General features: G+C 42.0%; 3 protein-coding genes across 3 annotated transcripts; 2 read left to right on the top strand and 1 right to left on the bottom strand.

Moving 5' to 3' along the window:
- The first annotated feature begins 25 nt into the window (after window positions 1-25).
- Window positions 26-1,026, top strand: LOC6558896 (enoyl-CoA delta isomerase 2). Its single transcript, XM_001985057.2, has 2 exons — window positions 26-482; window positions 541-1,026. Exons 1-2 carry the CDS (start codon window positions 93-95, stop codon window positions 928-930), a joined length of 780 nt encoding a protein of 259 aa, XP_001985093.1. The 5' UTR covers window positions 26-92; the 3' UTR covers window positions 931-1,026.
- A 448-nt stretch (window positions 1,027-1,474) lies between these two features.
- On the top strand, window positions 1,475-4,763 carry LOC122322566 (mediator of RNA polymerase II transcription subunit 15-like). Its single transcript, XM_043215325.1, has 5 exons — window positions 1,475-1,962; window positions 2,737-3,401; window positions 3,475-3,655; window positions 3,746-4,374; window positions 4,440-4,763. The coding sequence occupies exons 2-5, from the start codon at window positions 2,883-2,885 to the stop codon at window positions 4,761-4,763; spliced, it is 1,653 nt and encodes a 550-aa protein (XP_043071260.1). The 5' UTR covers window positions 1,475-1,962; window positions 2,737-2,882.
- Window positions 4,764-8,467: 3,704 nt separating this feature from the next.
- On the bottom strand, window positions 8,468-11,608 carry LOC6558893 (monocarboxylate transporter 12). The gene has a single exon (XM_001985059.3). The coding sequence runs from the start codon at window positions 11,067-11,069 to the stop codon at window positions 8,577-8,579; it is 2,493 nt and encodes an 830-aa protein (XP_001985095.1). The 5' UTR covers window positions 11,070-11,608; the 3' UTR covers window positions 8,468-8,576.
- Between the last annotated feature and the right edge of the window lie 5,531 nt (window positions 11,609-17,139).

Here is a 17,139-nt window from a genome sequence, read left to right as displayed (position 1 = left end):
ACTTTAGCTAATAAAATGATAAAGCACAATGGAAATCAATTGAGGTGGACTTCGTTCATGTTTAGAAAGCGGATTAACACAAAATTTGCAAAATGTATCAGGGATTCCAGCAGTTGCTCGTCCAAAAGGAGGACAAGATACTTGTTGTTAAGTTCAATAATCCCCGCAAGAAGAATTGCATCAACTTTGCTGGCTACAAAGAAATGACGCGAGTCCTCAGCGAGGTGAACGAGGATGAAACGGTGTCTATTGTGGTCTTCACCGGTGTGGGAGATTTCTTTACCGCGGGCAATGATTTATCGCAGGGCATGGAAATAACGGACATGGAGGCCTATTTCAAGAAATCCAACGACACATTCAAAGCAATGGTTTACAGTTTTTTGAACTGCACAAAGATTATATTTTCATTGGTCAATGGACCGGCAATTGGAATCGGAGCCACCATTACGGGCCTCAGCGATGTCGCCTGGTGTGCCGATGAGGTGAGTTCAACAAGATGTTGGTGCTGTATAACAGAATGGTAAACTGTTCTTATTGCAGGCGTATTTTTTGACACCGTTCAGCAAACTGGGTCTTGTGCCTGAGGCCTGCTCCAGTTATACGTTCCCGTTGATTATGGGTCGCTCGAAGGCAACGGAGCTGCTCGTGCTCGGCGAGAAGATGTCGGCACAGGAAGCATATCATTTTCATTTCGTTTCGCGCATCTTTAAGCTAAGCGAATTGGATTCCGTAGTGTGGCCAAAGATTCGTCAATTTTCCGAATTGCCTCCAAAATCGATGCGAGAATGCAAGCGCCTGATTAATTTGCCATTGCAAGAGAATCTTGTTCGGTGCAATAATGCGGAGTGCGAGGCACTGCTTGGGCGTTTCAAAGACGATGAGTTCGTACAAGCCGTTATCAATTTTTCAATGCGCAAGTCTAAATTATAATGTAATTGTTATCATAATGAGATAAAAACAATACCCATTAACATGCATGTAATAAAACTTAGAAGGTAGCAGTCTACCCAAAGCTGGCAACAATAACCTTTATTGAATAGTTTCATTTGCTATCGATAAGCTACCGATAGATAGTCGCTGTTGCTTTGTAAATTGATATGTTGGGAAATATTTTGAAAAACAAGACGTACTTAGTGATTTTTCGTACAAATGACATTAATCGTGCGTAATTCACCAAATAAAACCATCCACTACTGCACTATCGATATTTTCTGGTATATGATATTATTTTTCTGTTACTGTTATGCCAAGTTATTTAAGCACCATCACTAGGCTGTTGGAATAAATAGCCGAATGACAGCTGTTAATTTAAACCGCTAGCCACAGTAGCCAGCCAGAATATCTTTTAAATACACGGAATTGTGGATTAAATTGTTTGAAAATAATTTGTTTACCTTTAAGTAATAAGAAAAATAAGTAATTGCCGTTTTCTCCTGAAATAATGTAGTGTTTGCTGTTAAGCGTTAACAGTAATGAGCAAATGTTAATTGTTTGTTGCTGTTGAGCTCACTGTTGGCTAACAGGTCACACTGTCACCACGAGTAGGAGAAAAGAAATAAAATAACTTTTTTTTGTTGCACATGCAAATATAATAATTCAGTGTTTTGTGCATGAAGCTAACGATTCACATTCTCCACACATATTTTCATACTTGTGCGTGTGCGGGTGGCGCAAGCAGAAAGCAATAGTGCTAATTAGAGCAGCAGCCAAAGCGATAAAACTGTGCAGTGTGGAAAAGTTGCTCTCGCAGAATTCGTCGTGTCATTAGACGTAAAATAAAAAAAAAAAAAAAAAAAACGAAAGAAAGAAAGAAGAGTGCCGCGGCAAGTGAAACTGAAATACGAATTCATTTATTTGGCAGCAGCCGCCCGTCGCACTGTCAAAGAAGCCGCCCGCACGCATCAAATAAAACATGATCAATTCGTGCTACAAAACTGAATTGTCTGCGGCCAACCATTAAAGGTAAGTAACAATCACTAGTCACCAAAAACACACACACTTTTTTCTTTTTCCCTTAACACCTCCTTGCCCCGCCCCCTGCAACACATTCCGCCGCGTTCTCTTTTTTTTCTTTTTTTTTTGTGTGCCGTCAACGTGGTGTTCTCTTTGACGCCGCCATTTGGACATTGGAATGCGTCGTGTATTTTACATGCAACGCTTAAGTTACGCAGTCTTTTTGAATTAGCTACAGTTTCGACATTTATTGAATTCGTCGTGTTTTCCTTTTCTATTTTTTTTTCCTTAACATTTATATTTTTTCCAGTTCAGTGACGTAGTGCGGCGCCTCTTGTACAGGTGTGTGTGTGTGTGTGTGTCATTCGTGTCTTTATGTGTGCGTGTGTAAGTGTGTGCGTGTTCATGTTCAACGTTAGCGAATCAAATTTTTTTGTGTTCAGCCGGCTTTCAGTTTTGCAAATTGTGTTGTTTTGAATTATATATTTTTGACACTTGATCGCCACTTGTGGGTGTGGGAGGGGGGGTTGTAGCGGAGGGGACGTCACCCCACCCGGTACAGTATGGCCGCACTCTCTCTTTCTCGCTCTCTGTAGCGCTTACTCTCTCTGTTTATTTGCCTTTTTTAATGTTTTTTGTGGTCTTTTTTGCTGGTGCTCCGACAGCTGTGCGGTGTTGCCAGATGTCTTGCGGTTGCCTCAATTTAACCTCAAAACTTGGCGCTTTCGTTTATACATATATTTAACAATTATTTTTATATTTTTTGTGTCTCAATGTTCACAGTAACAACTTCAATGTTTGGCGTTTGTAGTGTTCATGTGCTGCGCATATCCTGAGCCACGTTCAGAAAGAGTCAACAACCCGCCGATTGCGTCGCAAGTCGTAAGTGTTGTCAACTGCGTTGCAAGTGTAGCGCAGTCGTTCCAATTATGGCGCAGCAAGCGCAGCCGGTTGCTCAGCAGCAGCAGCAGCAGCAGCAACAACAACAGCAGCCGCAGCAACAACAACAACAGCAGCAGCAGCCGCAGCAACAACAACAGCAACACCCGCCACCAGCAGCGACGCCAGTGTCCACGCCCTCAACGCCGCAACCGCCTCCCAACAACAACAACAGCATTGTTTCACCGACCAACAACAACAATAATAATAACAACAACAGCACCAACGTGCTGACATCTATGCCCGTCTACAACCAACAGCCCCAAGCGGTGTATATGCCAGCCGCAGCTGCCTCTGCTCATGGAGCACATCATCCGCACATGCCGCAAGGTGGCCACGGCCCGGTGTTCCATCATTCGGGCATGATACCAGCGCCCATGTCCAGCAATGTCTTTGTGAACAATGTGACGGCCAATGTGAATCTACATGGCTGGTCGCATGCCTACATGCCGGGCAGCGGAGCACCTCCTCATTATGTGGGCACACACGGCGAGCTGCCGCCGGAGCCGGTGAGTATTGTATTGATTGTTAAGAGTAGAACGTGTGCCATTTGAACCATATCTCTAATGTATTTGTTTGCAGGGCAATCCGTTGATGCAACACTTGCCGCCAATGCCACTGCATCAGGGTAATCCGAATGGCCACATACCCGGCATGGGTGGACGGGGTCGCGGGCGTGGCCGTGGACGCGGCGGTGGTGGACAACGTCGCAATGACTACCACAATCCGCGGCATATGCAGCATCAGCAGTTGCAACTGCAACAGCAGCAGCAACTGCTGCAGATGCAGCTGCAACCAACGCAACAACAACAGCAGCAGCAGCAGCAGCTGCCACCAGATAGCGCCAGCCCAGCGCCAAGTGCCATTCAATTGCAGCCGGAACAGATCGGTCAGCAATTGGCGCATCCGCCACCGCCCGAGGCGCAACTGCAGCCAATGTCATACTATGCGCCGCATCCGTATGCGGCATACAGTGGCTATCAGGCCGCCTACTTTGCGCCCCATCACGGTCCAATTCAAGTGCCGCCGAATGCAGCAGCCGCTGCCCAGCAGGCTACCGGAACGCCTCTATATATATCACCGATGCCATTGTATAACGGCGCACCCATGTACAACTATGGTGGCTATTTCTATCATCAGGTGCTACCGCAGAGCGAGTATCAGTACGTGTCTGAGGATGGTGGCCAGGCTCAAGGTGGCGTTGTTGATGAGCGGCAGGCGCAGGCGCTGTGGCATCCGGCGGCGCACATGTATGCCGATGAGTATCAGGAGGTGACGCATGCGAATGGCGACGAACTGAATCACAATAGTTCCTCGTTGCCCTCCTCCGAAACGTCCAGCATGCTGAGTCCCAACTATCCCATCTACGATGCCCAACATATGCACGAGATGCAACAGCAAATGGGCGTTATGCAGATCTACGATGATGGTCAACTGGCACCGCTCCAGGGCTTGCATCCCGTAGCCGGTCCATTGCCACCGGTGAGTAACACAAGACATTCGTATAATCAACTCTCTGTTATCCTATTTATCAACCACTCTTTCAGTATGAGGATGAACTGTCGGATTGTGGCGCTGCACCCGTTGGTGCCATACCCGTCACTTGGACACTACCTGCTGATGCGCCGCCACTGCCAATGCTAATCCAGGCACCGCCACCACCACATCATATCATTCAGCCGCAACATCCTCAGCCACCTGTTTGTCTTGAACAACAACAACAACAGCAGCAGCAACTGCCCCTCCATCCTCCTCAAGTAGAAACACCTACACCACAGGAAGCATTCGGTAAGTGCCGCCGCCAATTATTATTATTTTCACTGATAGGCTGTGTTTTCTACTCGGGTCACGTTCTCGATAGCGCCGGATAACTGATAACAATCGATATCTGTCTTTGTTTTATGTGTTTGGACTTGCTAGTGAATACTAAACGAATTCCGATGGCTTCTGTGTTAGATGTTAGATGAGTTTACATTAGTTTAATTTACATATGAACAACGACAATATTATAATCCAAATTGACTTTGCGTGCCTTGTTGTTGGCGACATTTTCAACACCCATTATTTATTTGTGTTATGTATGCTTAGCAATTTCGATTCGTTTCGATAATTACGCTTAAATACTCTGTGTTTGTTTATACTCCACATATGTACAGGCGTGAATGCATTCGGTTTGTGCTGACTGTTGCTGAATGGAATACTCGGTTTACTTGTGTTTCAGTTGGGTTAGTTTCAGGTGTTCGACAACGCCAACATCACATGATACGTGTATGATGCGTTGTCAACACATTTAGTCTTTAGTTTTTGTTAATTGTTGCTTTTTTCATTTAGTTGCTGCTATTGTCATCGCAAATGCGTCTCTGTTGCTAAGCGCTCATTGTTGCTGCAATCGTTCGTCTCACTTTGCTGACTGTCAACTGCTTGCAAAAGCTGCTATATAATTATTTTTATGTATTTACTTTGTATATATATATATGTAATTGATTGCAGTTAGACGAAAATCGTCATAAAACAGTTGTTTTTTGTGAGACATCGTCTCTCTCCACACTCACACTCACACTTACTCTCACAATCACTTTCACACTCACTATCAAACTGCCACTCATACTTGTGTTTTTTGCTCTTTGGCTATCCGTTTCAGCCATTAATCAGCTGTGCAAGTGGACGCCGTCAACAGTCTCTCCCCTTTTCTCTCTCTCTGTTTCTCTCTTAATGCTGGCCATATTGTTGCTTTGTTCGCTGCGCTTATCAATCGACAGTGGTCATAATTCGTCAACGTTTTGCTCCACTTGCTGTCATTATGCATTTGTACACTGTGTTTATTTTTTATTTTTATATTTTTATTGCTATTTAATCAGTTTTCTAAGTAACCATGAGTTAAAAGCAGACTTCCGTTATTTATTTTGTGAAATTTCTGCTATGAAGTGTAATCCAAGCTAATTGCTTTGGCAGAGTATACAAAATTCGATTTCCTAATGCCGCATTTATCTAAACTAAACTTTGGCTTCATTTTGCATTTGCCCATTGCCCCGGTCAATGGTCATTTGTTTGAGGCATGCCGCCCGGCTTGGTGTGTTGCCTTCTTCCGCTTTATCAAAGCCAGTCAATGACATTTATGTTGGCCAGTGGCCAATGACTTGCTCGACGGAATGTGGACAAGTAAAGTAGAGTAAAGTAAAGCAAAGCGTTATGGATCAGTTCACATACATACAACTATCTAGATAACTATATTATGCAGTCAAATTAGTAGCTATATGCTCGATGTTTGTGTGTGCGTGTGTGTGGTGAGAGTGTGAAATGTCTCACGTGCATTTTTATTGCTATTTTCACAGCACTTGGCGTCGTCAACTTTGTCAATACTTTGATAGCCTTTGAGTATGTTTACGCTTATAGATTGTGTATATGCCATATAACTATGATTATTCTATAACAGTATTCGTAACACTTTACCTATTAGTTGTGCTCCTTTGAACGAAATTTATTGATTAGGCTAATCTTTTTGGCTTCTTGGGCGACAGGTTTCTCTTGCATGTGGTTCCCATAATCTGGTTGCGATTTGTAGGTCTGTTCAAGTTTCTAGTTGTGATATATTGAGTACAAGGTACTACATTGTACTACGATAAGGCTGGCAACCAATAATTATTATTATCTGCACTTTGATCGATGCTTTTTAAAGCTATCAACCACAATTTAATATATAAAAGTACTCAATTTTTTTTTACGTAAACCCACTTACCGACTGTATAAAACTTTAAAGTATAACACTTGGGGGGTTTTTTGTATTTGTTAAGTTTTCAGAATATATATGGCAAAAATTATTTATTATATTTTCTAACATTTATTGTTCTGCTTTGCTTTGTGTGTCTGTAATTTTTGTTTTGCATTTGCTTGCATAGCTCGGCGCTCAATAGTTTGTTGTTGTTTTGTATCTTTATGCGTATAACAGTTTTGCTTAGGAGCAATGTGTGTTGAGTGTTGTAAATGGTGTAAAACTGCATTTAATTGCTCTTTATGTGATAATCACTTTCTATAAATTTGGTTAGTTTTAAAAAGTATAACACATGCATGTCTATGTATATTATATATATCTATTTTTTGTTTGTTTGTAGTTCTTGTGTAGAACAAAACGCACAAGCCTTTTGAAAATTTTGTTTATTTTGTTTTTGCTATGGACTTGACTGAAGTATTTGCACACTTGATTTATTTATTTAATTAATGTACAAAATATGAGCCAAAATTTCATTCATATTTTTATCGTTCTTCGTTAGCTAATTAATAGGTTTAAAATTGAAAACAATTTTAGTTGTCTTTATTTGTATTTCTATTTGTATTTGTGTTTTTTTTTTGTTTGTTTTCCATATTTATATATAAAAGTTAGTTTTTAGTATTTTTCTTTTGTTTTTTGCAATAGTTGTTGCTTCATTCTTAATTCGCTTTCACGCTCTACATTTTAATCGCTTTTCTTTGCTTTCTTTATACATACGAAAAAGTAACTAACTACTGCCAAAATGGTTTGCAATCGATTTGCATTTTAGTTTGAATTGTTTTTGTTTAGTTTTGCTACATGCTACATGGTTTCCTACTACAATTAGGGCGTATGACACATTATAACACTTGCCGTATAACAACGAATGCACAACAACAGTAATAGTAATAATAATATATGTAGATTGAGAGTTTTAATAGTACATTACATATACAATAGCAATAATCAATAATAATAATAATAATAATAATAAAAGTACATACAAAAAATCGTAAGATTTAACAAACAAATAATAAAAAATATGTTACAATATAGTTTTTAGCTCCTGCTGATTAGTGTCTATTTTTTTGTTGCTATTGTTGTTGTATAACAGTTGTGTAAACTGTGCACATAATCAATCGGAGTATATCAAAGTTAGCTAGTTTCTGTTGTTGTTGTTGCAGTTGCTTTGCTGTTTTGCTTTTTGTTCATTTATGAGCGTGTAACTTTTGTATAGATGTACAAATGTACATACATATATAGCTAATTTTATATATATATATATATGGCAGCAGAATTCTGCTACAATCTTATCGAAGCTAAGCCAAGTTTTCATTAATTTCCACGTTTTGCTTTGCAATAAAGCAGATCTATAATATATATATATGCATACATATATATACAATTAGTTGTATGTATATTGAATTGTTGCTTAGGCATAGTTTCGGCATCTGTATCGTTACATTGTATATATAGAATACTATATATATATATATAACTATATATATATATATAACTATATATATATATATATACATAACTATATATATATATATATATGCGCTTTTATTTTGTATATAGTTTTCTTTGTGTGCTCTTTCTCTCTCTGCAATACATACATTATCGCTCCGCTTGGATCAGGGCCTGCCCCTGAATCGGTGCTTTTCTCTCTCTTCTGTTCTGCTGTTCTCCTGTTCTACTGTTCTACTGCTCGCCTGTTCCTCCTCCGCTCAGCTGTTCTTCTGTCCCCATTTTAGTTGGCTCTCCTTTTGTATAAGTTGCTAGAAAAATATCGCGCTTTACTCTTAATTCATAGACGCTCTCTCGTTCTTAGACTTTCTTTTTGACTCCACTCTTCTCTCTCTTGACTTTATTCATATATTTGTAGTTTCTTCTGTACTCTGTTCTCACACTCTTCCCTACTTTAAATTCTTGTTGCTTAGAGCTTTGATTCCGTTGTTGTTTGTGTTTTTTGTTGCGTCGTTGTGGGTGGAAATTGACGGGACTCGTCCTGTTCCTGTGGACTGGGCAGAGTTTTGATGATTTTTGGGACCATGGTAATGGGTTGATCCTCATCTTCATCTTCGGCATCCTCCTCGCCCTGCTCCTCATCGATGGGCGTCAGCGTTTCCGCATGCACAGGCGTCTCATCCGATCCAGTAAAGCGTTTCATGCACGGCGCCAAGAAGCTAGTCGCCGTCGATATGGCAAACAGTGCTCCAGCCATATAGAAGGGCAGATCATAGGTGTGCGTTAAATCATAGATGGCGCCCGCTAACGGTGTGCCAATCAAGGCCGCAAATCCTCTGAACAGGATGAGCAGTCCAAAGGCATTCGTTAGCTTGTCCAGACCGAGCAGATCCACGAGTATAATTGACGTTAGCGAAATGTAACCAGAGATGGCAATTCCAAAGGCAACCGACATGGCTATATAGGCGGTATAACTGTAGCACAGTGGTGTCAAACTGACGGCCACCGTCGAGATCAGCAGACAGATGTTGTTCAGCAGCAGCGAATTGACTTGTGGCAAGTCTGCCACCCAACCGCAGAAGACACGTCCCACCGTGTTCGTGATGCCAATGATGGAGAGCAGCATTGCGGCATCGTTTTTGGCAATGCCATGCTCCTTGGCCGCATCCACCAGATAGACAAAAGGTACATAGAGTCCAGCCATGCCGAATATGTTGGAGACACCCATTAGCATGAACACGGGATCCTTGAGCAGACTCACATCCAGCATGGTGTTCACCACAGATTTCACCGAATCCGGTATGCAAAGGCACGGGCATAGATCGTATTCCTCGCGATGTTTATCCGCCTCCGCCAGTGGATCCAGTCGCACGCTTTGCATGCTCTTCTCGTACTTGGTGAGCGACAGGACCGAGTTGCGATAGTTTGTCAGCGACTTCTGGGATTGATACTGTGGCAAATTCGTAACGGAGCCGGAATAGAAGATATCCTTACGGGACATGGGTCGCACCATGCGTCCAGCACTGCCGCTGGAGCTGCCCTGTCGCTGGGACAGTGACAATTTGGAAGTATTGAAGTCACCGCCAGTGCCCGCCTCGAGGTCGCCGCGGGAGGAGGCACGTATGGCCGCCAGCGAGGGCTGATAACGCTCGCTGGCAGATGTCTTGCGCACACGGCTGAATGATGGCACCGACCCATTCTTGGGAAGACTTTGATGATCGCCAGCGAGAAAGGCGGGCTGCGAGGCATTCCGTGTCATCGCATCCTGTGAGTGATACGGACTGTGCTCATTCTCCGAGTTGCGATGCGAACGGCGACCCGATCTCGCCGATAATTGGCCATTGCTATCGGCGGCGGTGCTTTGATTGGGCGGCGATTGAGCATTGACCTCCACCACCTTGGATTCGGTGATCGTTGGCAGCGTTGACACTGGATGCAGACCGCCAGACTGTTGCGCCAGCAACTCCAAATTCAAACTGGAATGTACACCCGGATCCGCATTGATAGGCATCTTCAGCTTACGCTCCATGGTGCCATCCGGCAGCTGGACCATAAAATGTGATCCGGCAAACGAGCCACGCTCCAGCTGCATCTGTTTCTCCTCGTACATGCGCTGCATCAGCGGTTTCACTCGCTTCTTTTTGGGATACGTGAGTGGACGCATCATTGCACCAAAGATGGCACAATTCAATATGAGACCGGCAAAGATGAGCAACGCATTCTTCCAGCCGTACTCCTCCAGCAAATATGTGGCAAGGGGGGCAAAGGCAAAGGTGCCAAAGCCCGAGCCACACACCGCAATTCCCGTGGCCAGCGAACGCTTCGTCTCAAAGTAATAGCCGACGGCGACGACAGCCGGCAAATAGATCATGCCAAAGCCAAAGCCGCCCATGAATCCATAGGTTGCCATTAGCATGCTCACCGATGTGCTGAACGTCGATAGAACGAATGCGATGCAGGCAATCACGCTGCCCGCAATGCAAACGGCGCGGCAACCATATTTATTGGCCAGGGCGGAGACAATGGGTCCGGCGCTCAGATAGACGCCGGATAGGAGGCTGCCCACCCAGGCTACGGTGCCTTTGCCCTCGTGGAAATAGGCGACAAACTCCTCGAGGAATATGCCAAATGTGTAGGCGATGCCATCGACAATCATGTTGCACATGAAGCTGGCGAAGCATATGACCCAGCCATAGCCACCGTCCGGCGGTGGCGGCAATTCACCGTAGACGCTAACCTCATCCTCATCATCATCGCCACCCTCACCATCGTCGTCATCATCCTCATCGTTGTCATCCTCTGGGCTGTTGTTGTCGTTCTGCTCGGCAGTTAGACGCGCCGCCTCCTCGCAGGCCAGTTCGCTTTCGGTGCGCTCGAATTTGCGCAGGCGTGCCGCCGTGCTGCCAACACCAGCTGCACCAGCTCCACCACCAGCTGCCGCATTACTGTTGTTGTCCACCATAATTGTGTTTTACTTTACGAGTTGTGCTTGTGCTTTTTGTATGCCGTTACATGTGGCGCGCACACTTCTGGCTTTTGCTTTTGCTTTCTATTATAACCAAACTTCTTTGCAGATTCAGTTTCGATTTCGTTTTCACTTGTTCTGCGCGCGCCGGCACACTGCACCTCCCTTTGCGAGGCGATGAACGATGATTTGATTCTGTCTCTGTTTGTTTGTAAACGTTGTTATGCGTGGCCCGAAGTGTCGCGCTCGGCGCCGTTACGAGTTATGCGCGAGCCTTAGAACAGCCGCTGTCGACGTCGCTGCTGCTGCTGCTGTTATGTTTTATCTTTGCGCGCGCTCAGCATTTAACAGGCGTCTCGCTGTCCCACTCTCTGTCTTACTCTCTGTTACTACTCCCACACTAATCGTTGTTTTTATTTTTTGACGTTTTGACACTCTTAAGTTTTGCTCTCGCGGAGTGACAGCAGCGGCGGAGCGTGAGTTGCCGTTATGTATGTGTGTGTGCGTTGTTTTTGTTATTGCCTGAAGTTCTTATGTATTATTTATATTCATATATTTATTTATTAACTATTTGTTTTTAACTAGTTGTTTTTTTGCAATTTGTCACGTTTAGTTTGTTGTTGTTGTTGTGCTTTTATTTTATTATCTTTCATTTATTAATTTTGTTTATTTGTACATTGGATACAGCTGACGGCTGGCCGAAACAGAAAGAAAAACATAATAATAGTAATAGTTGTGAGTCTTGTTGTTGATGTTGTTGTAGCACGAGCGAGCGACGCACAATAATTTTTTGTTAGTGAACTTGCTGTCTTTGTTTTTGACTTTGCACTTTTGCTTTTCGCTTTGCTATTTGCTCTGCACTGATTTACTTTTGCTGCTTTTATGTATGGCGCATTTTTGCATTGGTGTCGCTGCCGACGTCGTCGGCGCTGCCGTTTTGGGGGTGCTGTACGTAGTCGTATTCGCTGCTGCTGTCGCTGCGGTTGTCGATGATGATGATGATAATGATGATGGCAATACAATTGTATAATTTGCTGAGCATTAAAATTTAATTGTAAATTGTACGTATGTAAATACAAACACAAATACAAATTCAAATTCAAATACAAATATTCAATGCGTGTTAGCAGCGAAAACAGAAAAAAAACTTCGGCTGTCCGACGGCCCCGCAACGAACGTGTGATCGATAAAATGTGTAATGAACGAAACACAAAAAGGCCGAGTTAGTTGTAGTTGTATTTCTAACAGCAATAACAACAGCAACAACAGCAACAATAGTAAGAACAACAGCAATAACAAGAGAAGGGAAGCACAACTCAACCGCACACGGAACTTGGGCTTACGTGTTCAGCACATTACCACCACATGCAGTATAACAATTGACAAGCTACAGCTGCATTCATCATAGTTTTATGGCCATCTTCATTCGATATATATACAACATTTATTAAATTTGGTTTTTAATTTTAATTTTTGGGGTGTATACAATTTTATTTAGATTTTTTGTTGCTTTCTTTTCTTTGTGCGCGGCGAGAGAGAGAGAGATACCAACAAATAAAAAGCACACCACACACAGAAGACTTTATCGTCGTGACTGCTGCGCTGTTCGATATAAAATGAAAATTCGTCGTAACCAGCAAACGACTGAAACCGACTGGCGACGTTGCTGGCATAGAACTGTTATACTACGTTATACAAAACAGCCAGCGACAAAGACACCAAATGTGATGAATGCAAACGCAAAAGCAACAACTACATTACATATATAACCTCCTCCTCATACCAACCAAAACACAATTTCAATTACAAACAACACAAAAATGCAAAAGCTAAAAAAAAACAACAACAAATTCTCGCCACGCGGTTGCTGCTGACATTGCGATTGCCTCGCCGTGTCTATTTTTTTTTCATGCACTGCATTTGAAGTTCAAGCGCGCAAGCTCTCAAAAGCTACCGTTGCTGCTGCTCTCTCTCTCTTCCGCTCTCTTTGGCTCTCTCCCTCTCTCTCTCTTTCTGTCGTTAATGTGCTCACCGTATCGATGATGGCCACCTGGTCTCATTGTCTTTGCACGTAACGACGCTCTCTTTTCGTTGGGTTTGCTGGCATGCGACGCAAGGGTTGCGCTTGGCGGAAAACAGCTGATTTACACATTGCCAACGGGCAGCGCGACAACAACAATGCCAGCAGCAATTTTGGCTACTGTTGCGTTCTTTTTTTGCTTTTTTTTTTTACTTTACACACACAACAAAGAGACAATAAACTTCGCAGCGTCTCCCATCATCCCATCCGCATAGCAACCCCCTTTGGGCAAACTACCCTCAACAGTGACGCACTTTCTTAAGGGTTGTTGTCTTATTCTTAATATTATGTCCGTTACATTCCTCTATTGTTGTTCTTGTTCTTGGTCGTTCAGGCCAAGAAAAACCGGCACTTTTATAACAGTATGTCCTGCAGTCTGCAGTCGGTAGTCTGCAGTCGATAGTCTGTAGTATAACAGACGCAAAACAAAAGAGCGTTAACTGTTGCTCTTAGTTGTGATTTGGGTTAAAGGTTAGCTTGTGACTTTCAAACTTTTACTTTTTTCTGCGTACGTTATGTATGTGTGTCCCTCTCTCTCTCCTTCTGTGTGTGTGTGTGTGTGCTGAAAATTTTTTAGTATGCCGTCTTTTAGGCGCCGTCAGCACGCCAAAAGTGAAATCTGTGAAAATGCGGCTGCTTCTGCTGAGCGTTCAAACTTACTAAATAATCTTAATTCACTTAAGCCACAGAGTTTTGCTACTTGTGATAAGCTAATTAAACACTTTTTACTGCTCCCCGAGCGGAATGTTTTCAGTCTTGTGGGTAACATACAAAAAAAAATAGATGTGTGTTTGTTTTATAACAGTTGAATATGTGTTAAAGATAATTTTTGTTGGTAGAGTTTGGGCTGAAGAGAATTTCAATTATCGCTTCTCTTAAAGTAGCGTGTGCTGTTCTCTTTAAGGGATGTTGTACACGTTGTTAATCTGTGCCTGTGTTTGTGGGTGTTCAATGTCATTCATAAAATCAGTAACAAACACGCGCAAAAGTCACTTCAACAACACACACACAAACACACACACACAAGCACATGTGACTTGTGGGTCAACGGCAGTGGGAAGTAGAAGCTCTCTTGACGTTTTGCTTTTTGCAGCTTTTATAAGTTGATTTGCTGTACTATTATTATTAGCGTATTAGTCGTTCCCGCCACACCCTCATATCCAACCCTGGGCCATTTCAATCTCAGCGTAGTCGTAGTCGTTATGGCCGGAAATTGCACACTTAATGTTGGTCTAACTAGTTAACATCGGGTGTGTTTTTCTTGCGGAAAGTGAAATATAATATCCACACATGACTAAACTGTTATGCCACAAGCCGGACACACACACACACATACACACACACCCCCATTTTCTCGTATAATATGTGTGTGTGTGTGTGTTTGTTTAGATTCATTAGAATGCACAAGGCTTCTGTGTTGAGATGCAAACCAGGCCGACACGTGGCAAAGTTATTATTTAGGGGTGGAGGCATTGGTTGGGCGGCCTGCTACAAACCACAAAATGATTGCCTGTTGGTGCAGCAGGTGTTTCAGTTAGCACTGCACCAGTTCATGTTCCGCATGTAGTTGTACCAAAGAAATTTTCTGGGCTCCCAGCCAGAAATCTAGAAAACAGAAAAAATTAACCCCAAAATCCACAATGCGAATGCGAGAATAAAACTGATTGTTAGACAAATAAACTAAATACTTTTGTACTGATAAGTATGCCTTAATCTATAGTAATTGTAATCGTATTTTATTTACTACCTGATAATCGAAAGATAATTGCTTATCGTTTTTGATCGGGAAACACAACGGGAAAAGTAAGTGCAATTCTTTAGCTTGCTTGCCAATGAGTTGAATGCGCCTTTTGTATATCGATGACATCAATGGGCCGGTTCAAGAATTTCTTAACAACCTTCTCACATCATTTTCTTTGTTTTTGAAATGAAATTGAAATTGCGCATATTCGTCTGCCAGTGCGCCGTTGTTTAACTGTGCATTTTTTTACGCTGCAAGCTTTTCCTCAGTTTTTCCTGCTCATTATATATATATAAAAATATATAGCACATATGTTCATCTCTTGCAGCCAATATGTATTTTGTATTTACAAAAATCACGCAGTTTTTTTGCTGGCTACTTTTATTTATTTTTGTTGTTGTTGTTGCTGTTGTGGTTTTCGTATTTTACTTGTTGCTTTTAGTATGCAACGTTTGTCGTTGCTCATTTCGCCAGTTGTACTTGCTTTTGTTGTTGTTGTTTTTGTTGTTGTTGGCCTTCGTTGTACCTGCTATAGATACATTTGTATCTAATAGCTGACATTGCTCAATGAGCTGCCTGCTGTTGATACTGCTGCTGCTGCTACTGCTGCTGTTGCTGCTGTTGGTGTTGTTGCCCACGCGTCAACTGTTATACGCATTTATATGTTAATGCCAGCAGGATACACACAACACACGCACAGCGTATCCTTGCGTATCCTGTGTGTAACTGCTGCTGACATTGCTCTTGCTACTTTACCATTTGTTTTTTCTGTCACCAAGCTGTCACTTTGGATTCAGTTATGCTGTGTCTCGGCTAACACCCACCCAATCCACCCATTACCCATATCCGATATCGATGCTCATCTGAATTAAATTGAATAGGTAACATGGCTAAAACACAACACAATCACCGCCCACTTTATAGCTTAGATACGTCGTTGCCAATGGACTCGTTCGTAAATAATTTGTTGGCTAGTGCGCCTTTCATTGATAAGAAAACGTTTTTACAGTTCTTTGCCTGTATTCGCTTTTTCTTCTTTCTTCTTCCTTTTCGCTTTATTTTTAGGTGTGTGCCGTTGACAGGTGGTGTTTAAGGGTGGGGAGTGCGGAAGGTCTGCTTGGTTTACGGTATTTGTCATAGACGAAGGTCGCGTGCCGTTGTTTGTCGTCGTCGTCTTCGAGAATTATGCAATTTTCTTCGCCTTCTTGTTTACTGCAGCCAGACAGAGACAGCAAGAGTGGGAGAGAGAGAGAGAGAGAGAGAGAGAGAAAGAGAGAGAGAGAGACAGATCTCTTGGGCTATTACTTATTGTAAATTGACACAAATTAATTCAATTGAAATGCAGAAGCAGCAACCAGCAAACCAGCAACAACAATTATAACAGGGTGTTTCCATTCAGTTTGCCACTGTTGCCAGGCAGTAACCAAAGAGTTTAGACATTTTCGTGTGTGTACCGCCCCACAAATTGTTGACCAGATTCGTTATCAATTTGTCCACACACACAAGAACCATAAAAACAATAACAATAACAATAACAATAGCAGAACAACAACAATTGCGTAATCCACGTGTGCCAATAAATACCTTTATCACGTTCCATGCGTTTATTGCATTTTGCTTTCAAGTTTCCCAGCTGCTGATAAACAACCAAATTGTTTTTGATTGAAAGTGCATACTGGCTTATTTCTCATTTATGCTTTTATTTTACTTATTATTTGAATTGTATAAATATTTGTTTATCGTATGTTTTTTATTAAAAACATATTTTTTATCAGTCATCTTTTGAACTTTGAGCGGTTTTTTTTTTGCTTTGTGTGGTTTTGAATGTGATTCAAACCACAGAGTGACTAAGCTTAGCTTATTCTGTTTTACTGGTATATCACATCACATATATTTATAATTGTTTACATTGTGTTGGGTGATTTTAGGGCAATAACAATACAAATTATAATAACTATCCAAAAATGGCTTCCCTTTGGCAAGTATGTTTTAATGCCTCATTTCCGGTAAAATAATATTTCAAAAATTTTAAGCTGTAATTTATCAATATATTTTCTGCTTCAGCTTAGTTTTAGCTTTACTTTTGTTTAATGAATAATCCAAGAGCTTATACATAAAGCAGATTAAAATATAATCCTCATTCCTCATTTAGATTTATTGATTAGAAATATTAATAGCAAAATGAATCATTTATATGTGTGTTAGTTGTACAATTTCATTTGTTAATTCGCTCAGCTTTTATTTTG

The sequence above is a fragment of the Drosophila grimshawi genome, unplaced genomic scaffold (genome assembly GCF_018153295.1).
Source record: "Drosophila grimshawi isolate 15287-2541.00 unplaced genomic scaffold, ASM1815329v1 contig_44, whole genome shotgun sequence".
NCBI classification, from domain to species: domain Eukaryota; kingdom Metazoa; phylum Arthropoda; class Insecta; order Diptera; family Drosophilidae; genus Drosophila; species Drosophila grimshawi.
This window is presented reverse-complemented; position numbering and strand designations above follow the sequence as displayed.

What these genes read in the sequence shown, in the direction of transcription:
- LOC122322566 (XM_043215325.1), top strand. Translation starts at nt 2,883, where the DNA reads ATGGCGCAGCAAGCGCAGCCGGTTGCTCAGCAGCAGCAGCAGCAGCAG. An exon ending in TCAGCAGTTGCAACTGCAAC is followed by an intron (nt 3,656 to 3,745) that starts AGCAGCAGCAAC and finishes GCGCCAGCCCAG; the next exon opens with CGCCAAGTGCCATTCAATTG. An exon ending in TAGCCGGTCCATTGCCACCG is followed by an intron (nt 4,375 to 4,439) that starts GTGAGTAACACA and finishes CCACTCTTTCAG; the next exon opens with TATGAGGATGAACTGTCGGA.
- LOC6558896 (XM_001985057.2), top strand. Translation starts at nt 93, where the DNA reads ATGTATCAGGGATTCCAGCAGTTGCTCGTCCAAAAGGAGGACAAGATA. An exon ending in TCGCCTGGTGTGCCGATGAG is followed by an intron (nt 483 to 540) that starts GTGAGTTCAACA and finishes TTCTTATTGCAG; the next exon opens with GCGTATTTTTTGACACCGTT.
- LOC6558893 (XM_001985059.3), bottom strand. Translation starts at nt 11,069, where the DNA reads ATGGTGGACAACAACAGTAATGCGGCAGCTGGTGGTGGAGCTGGTGCA.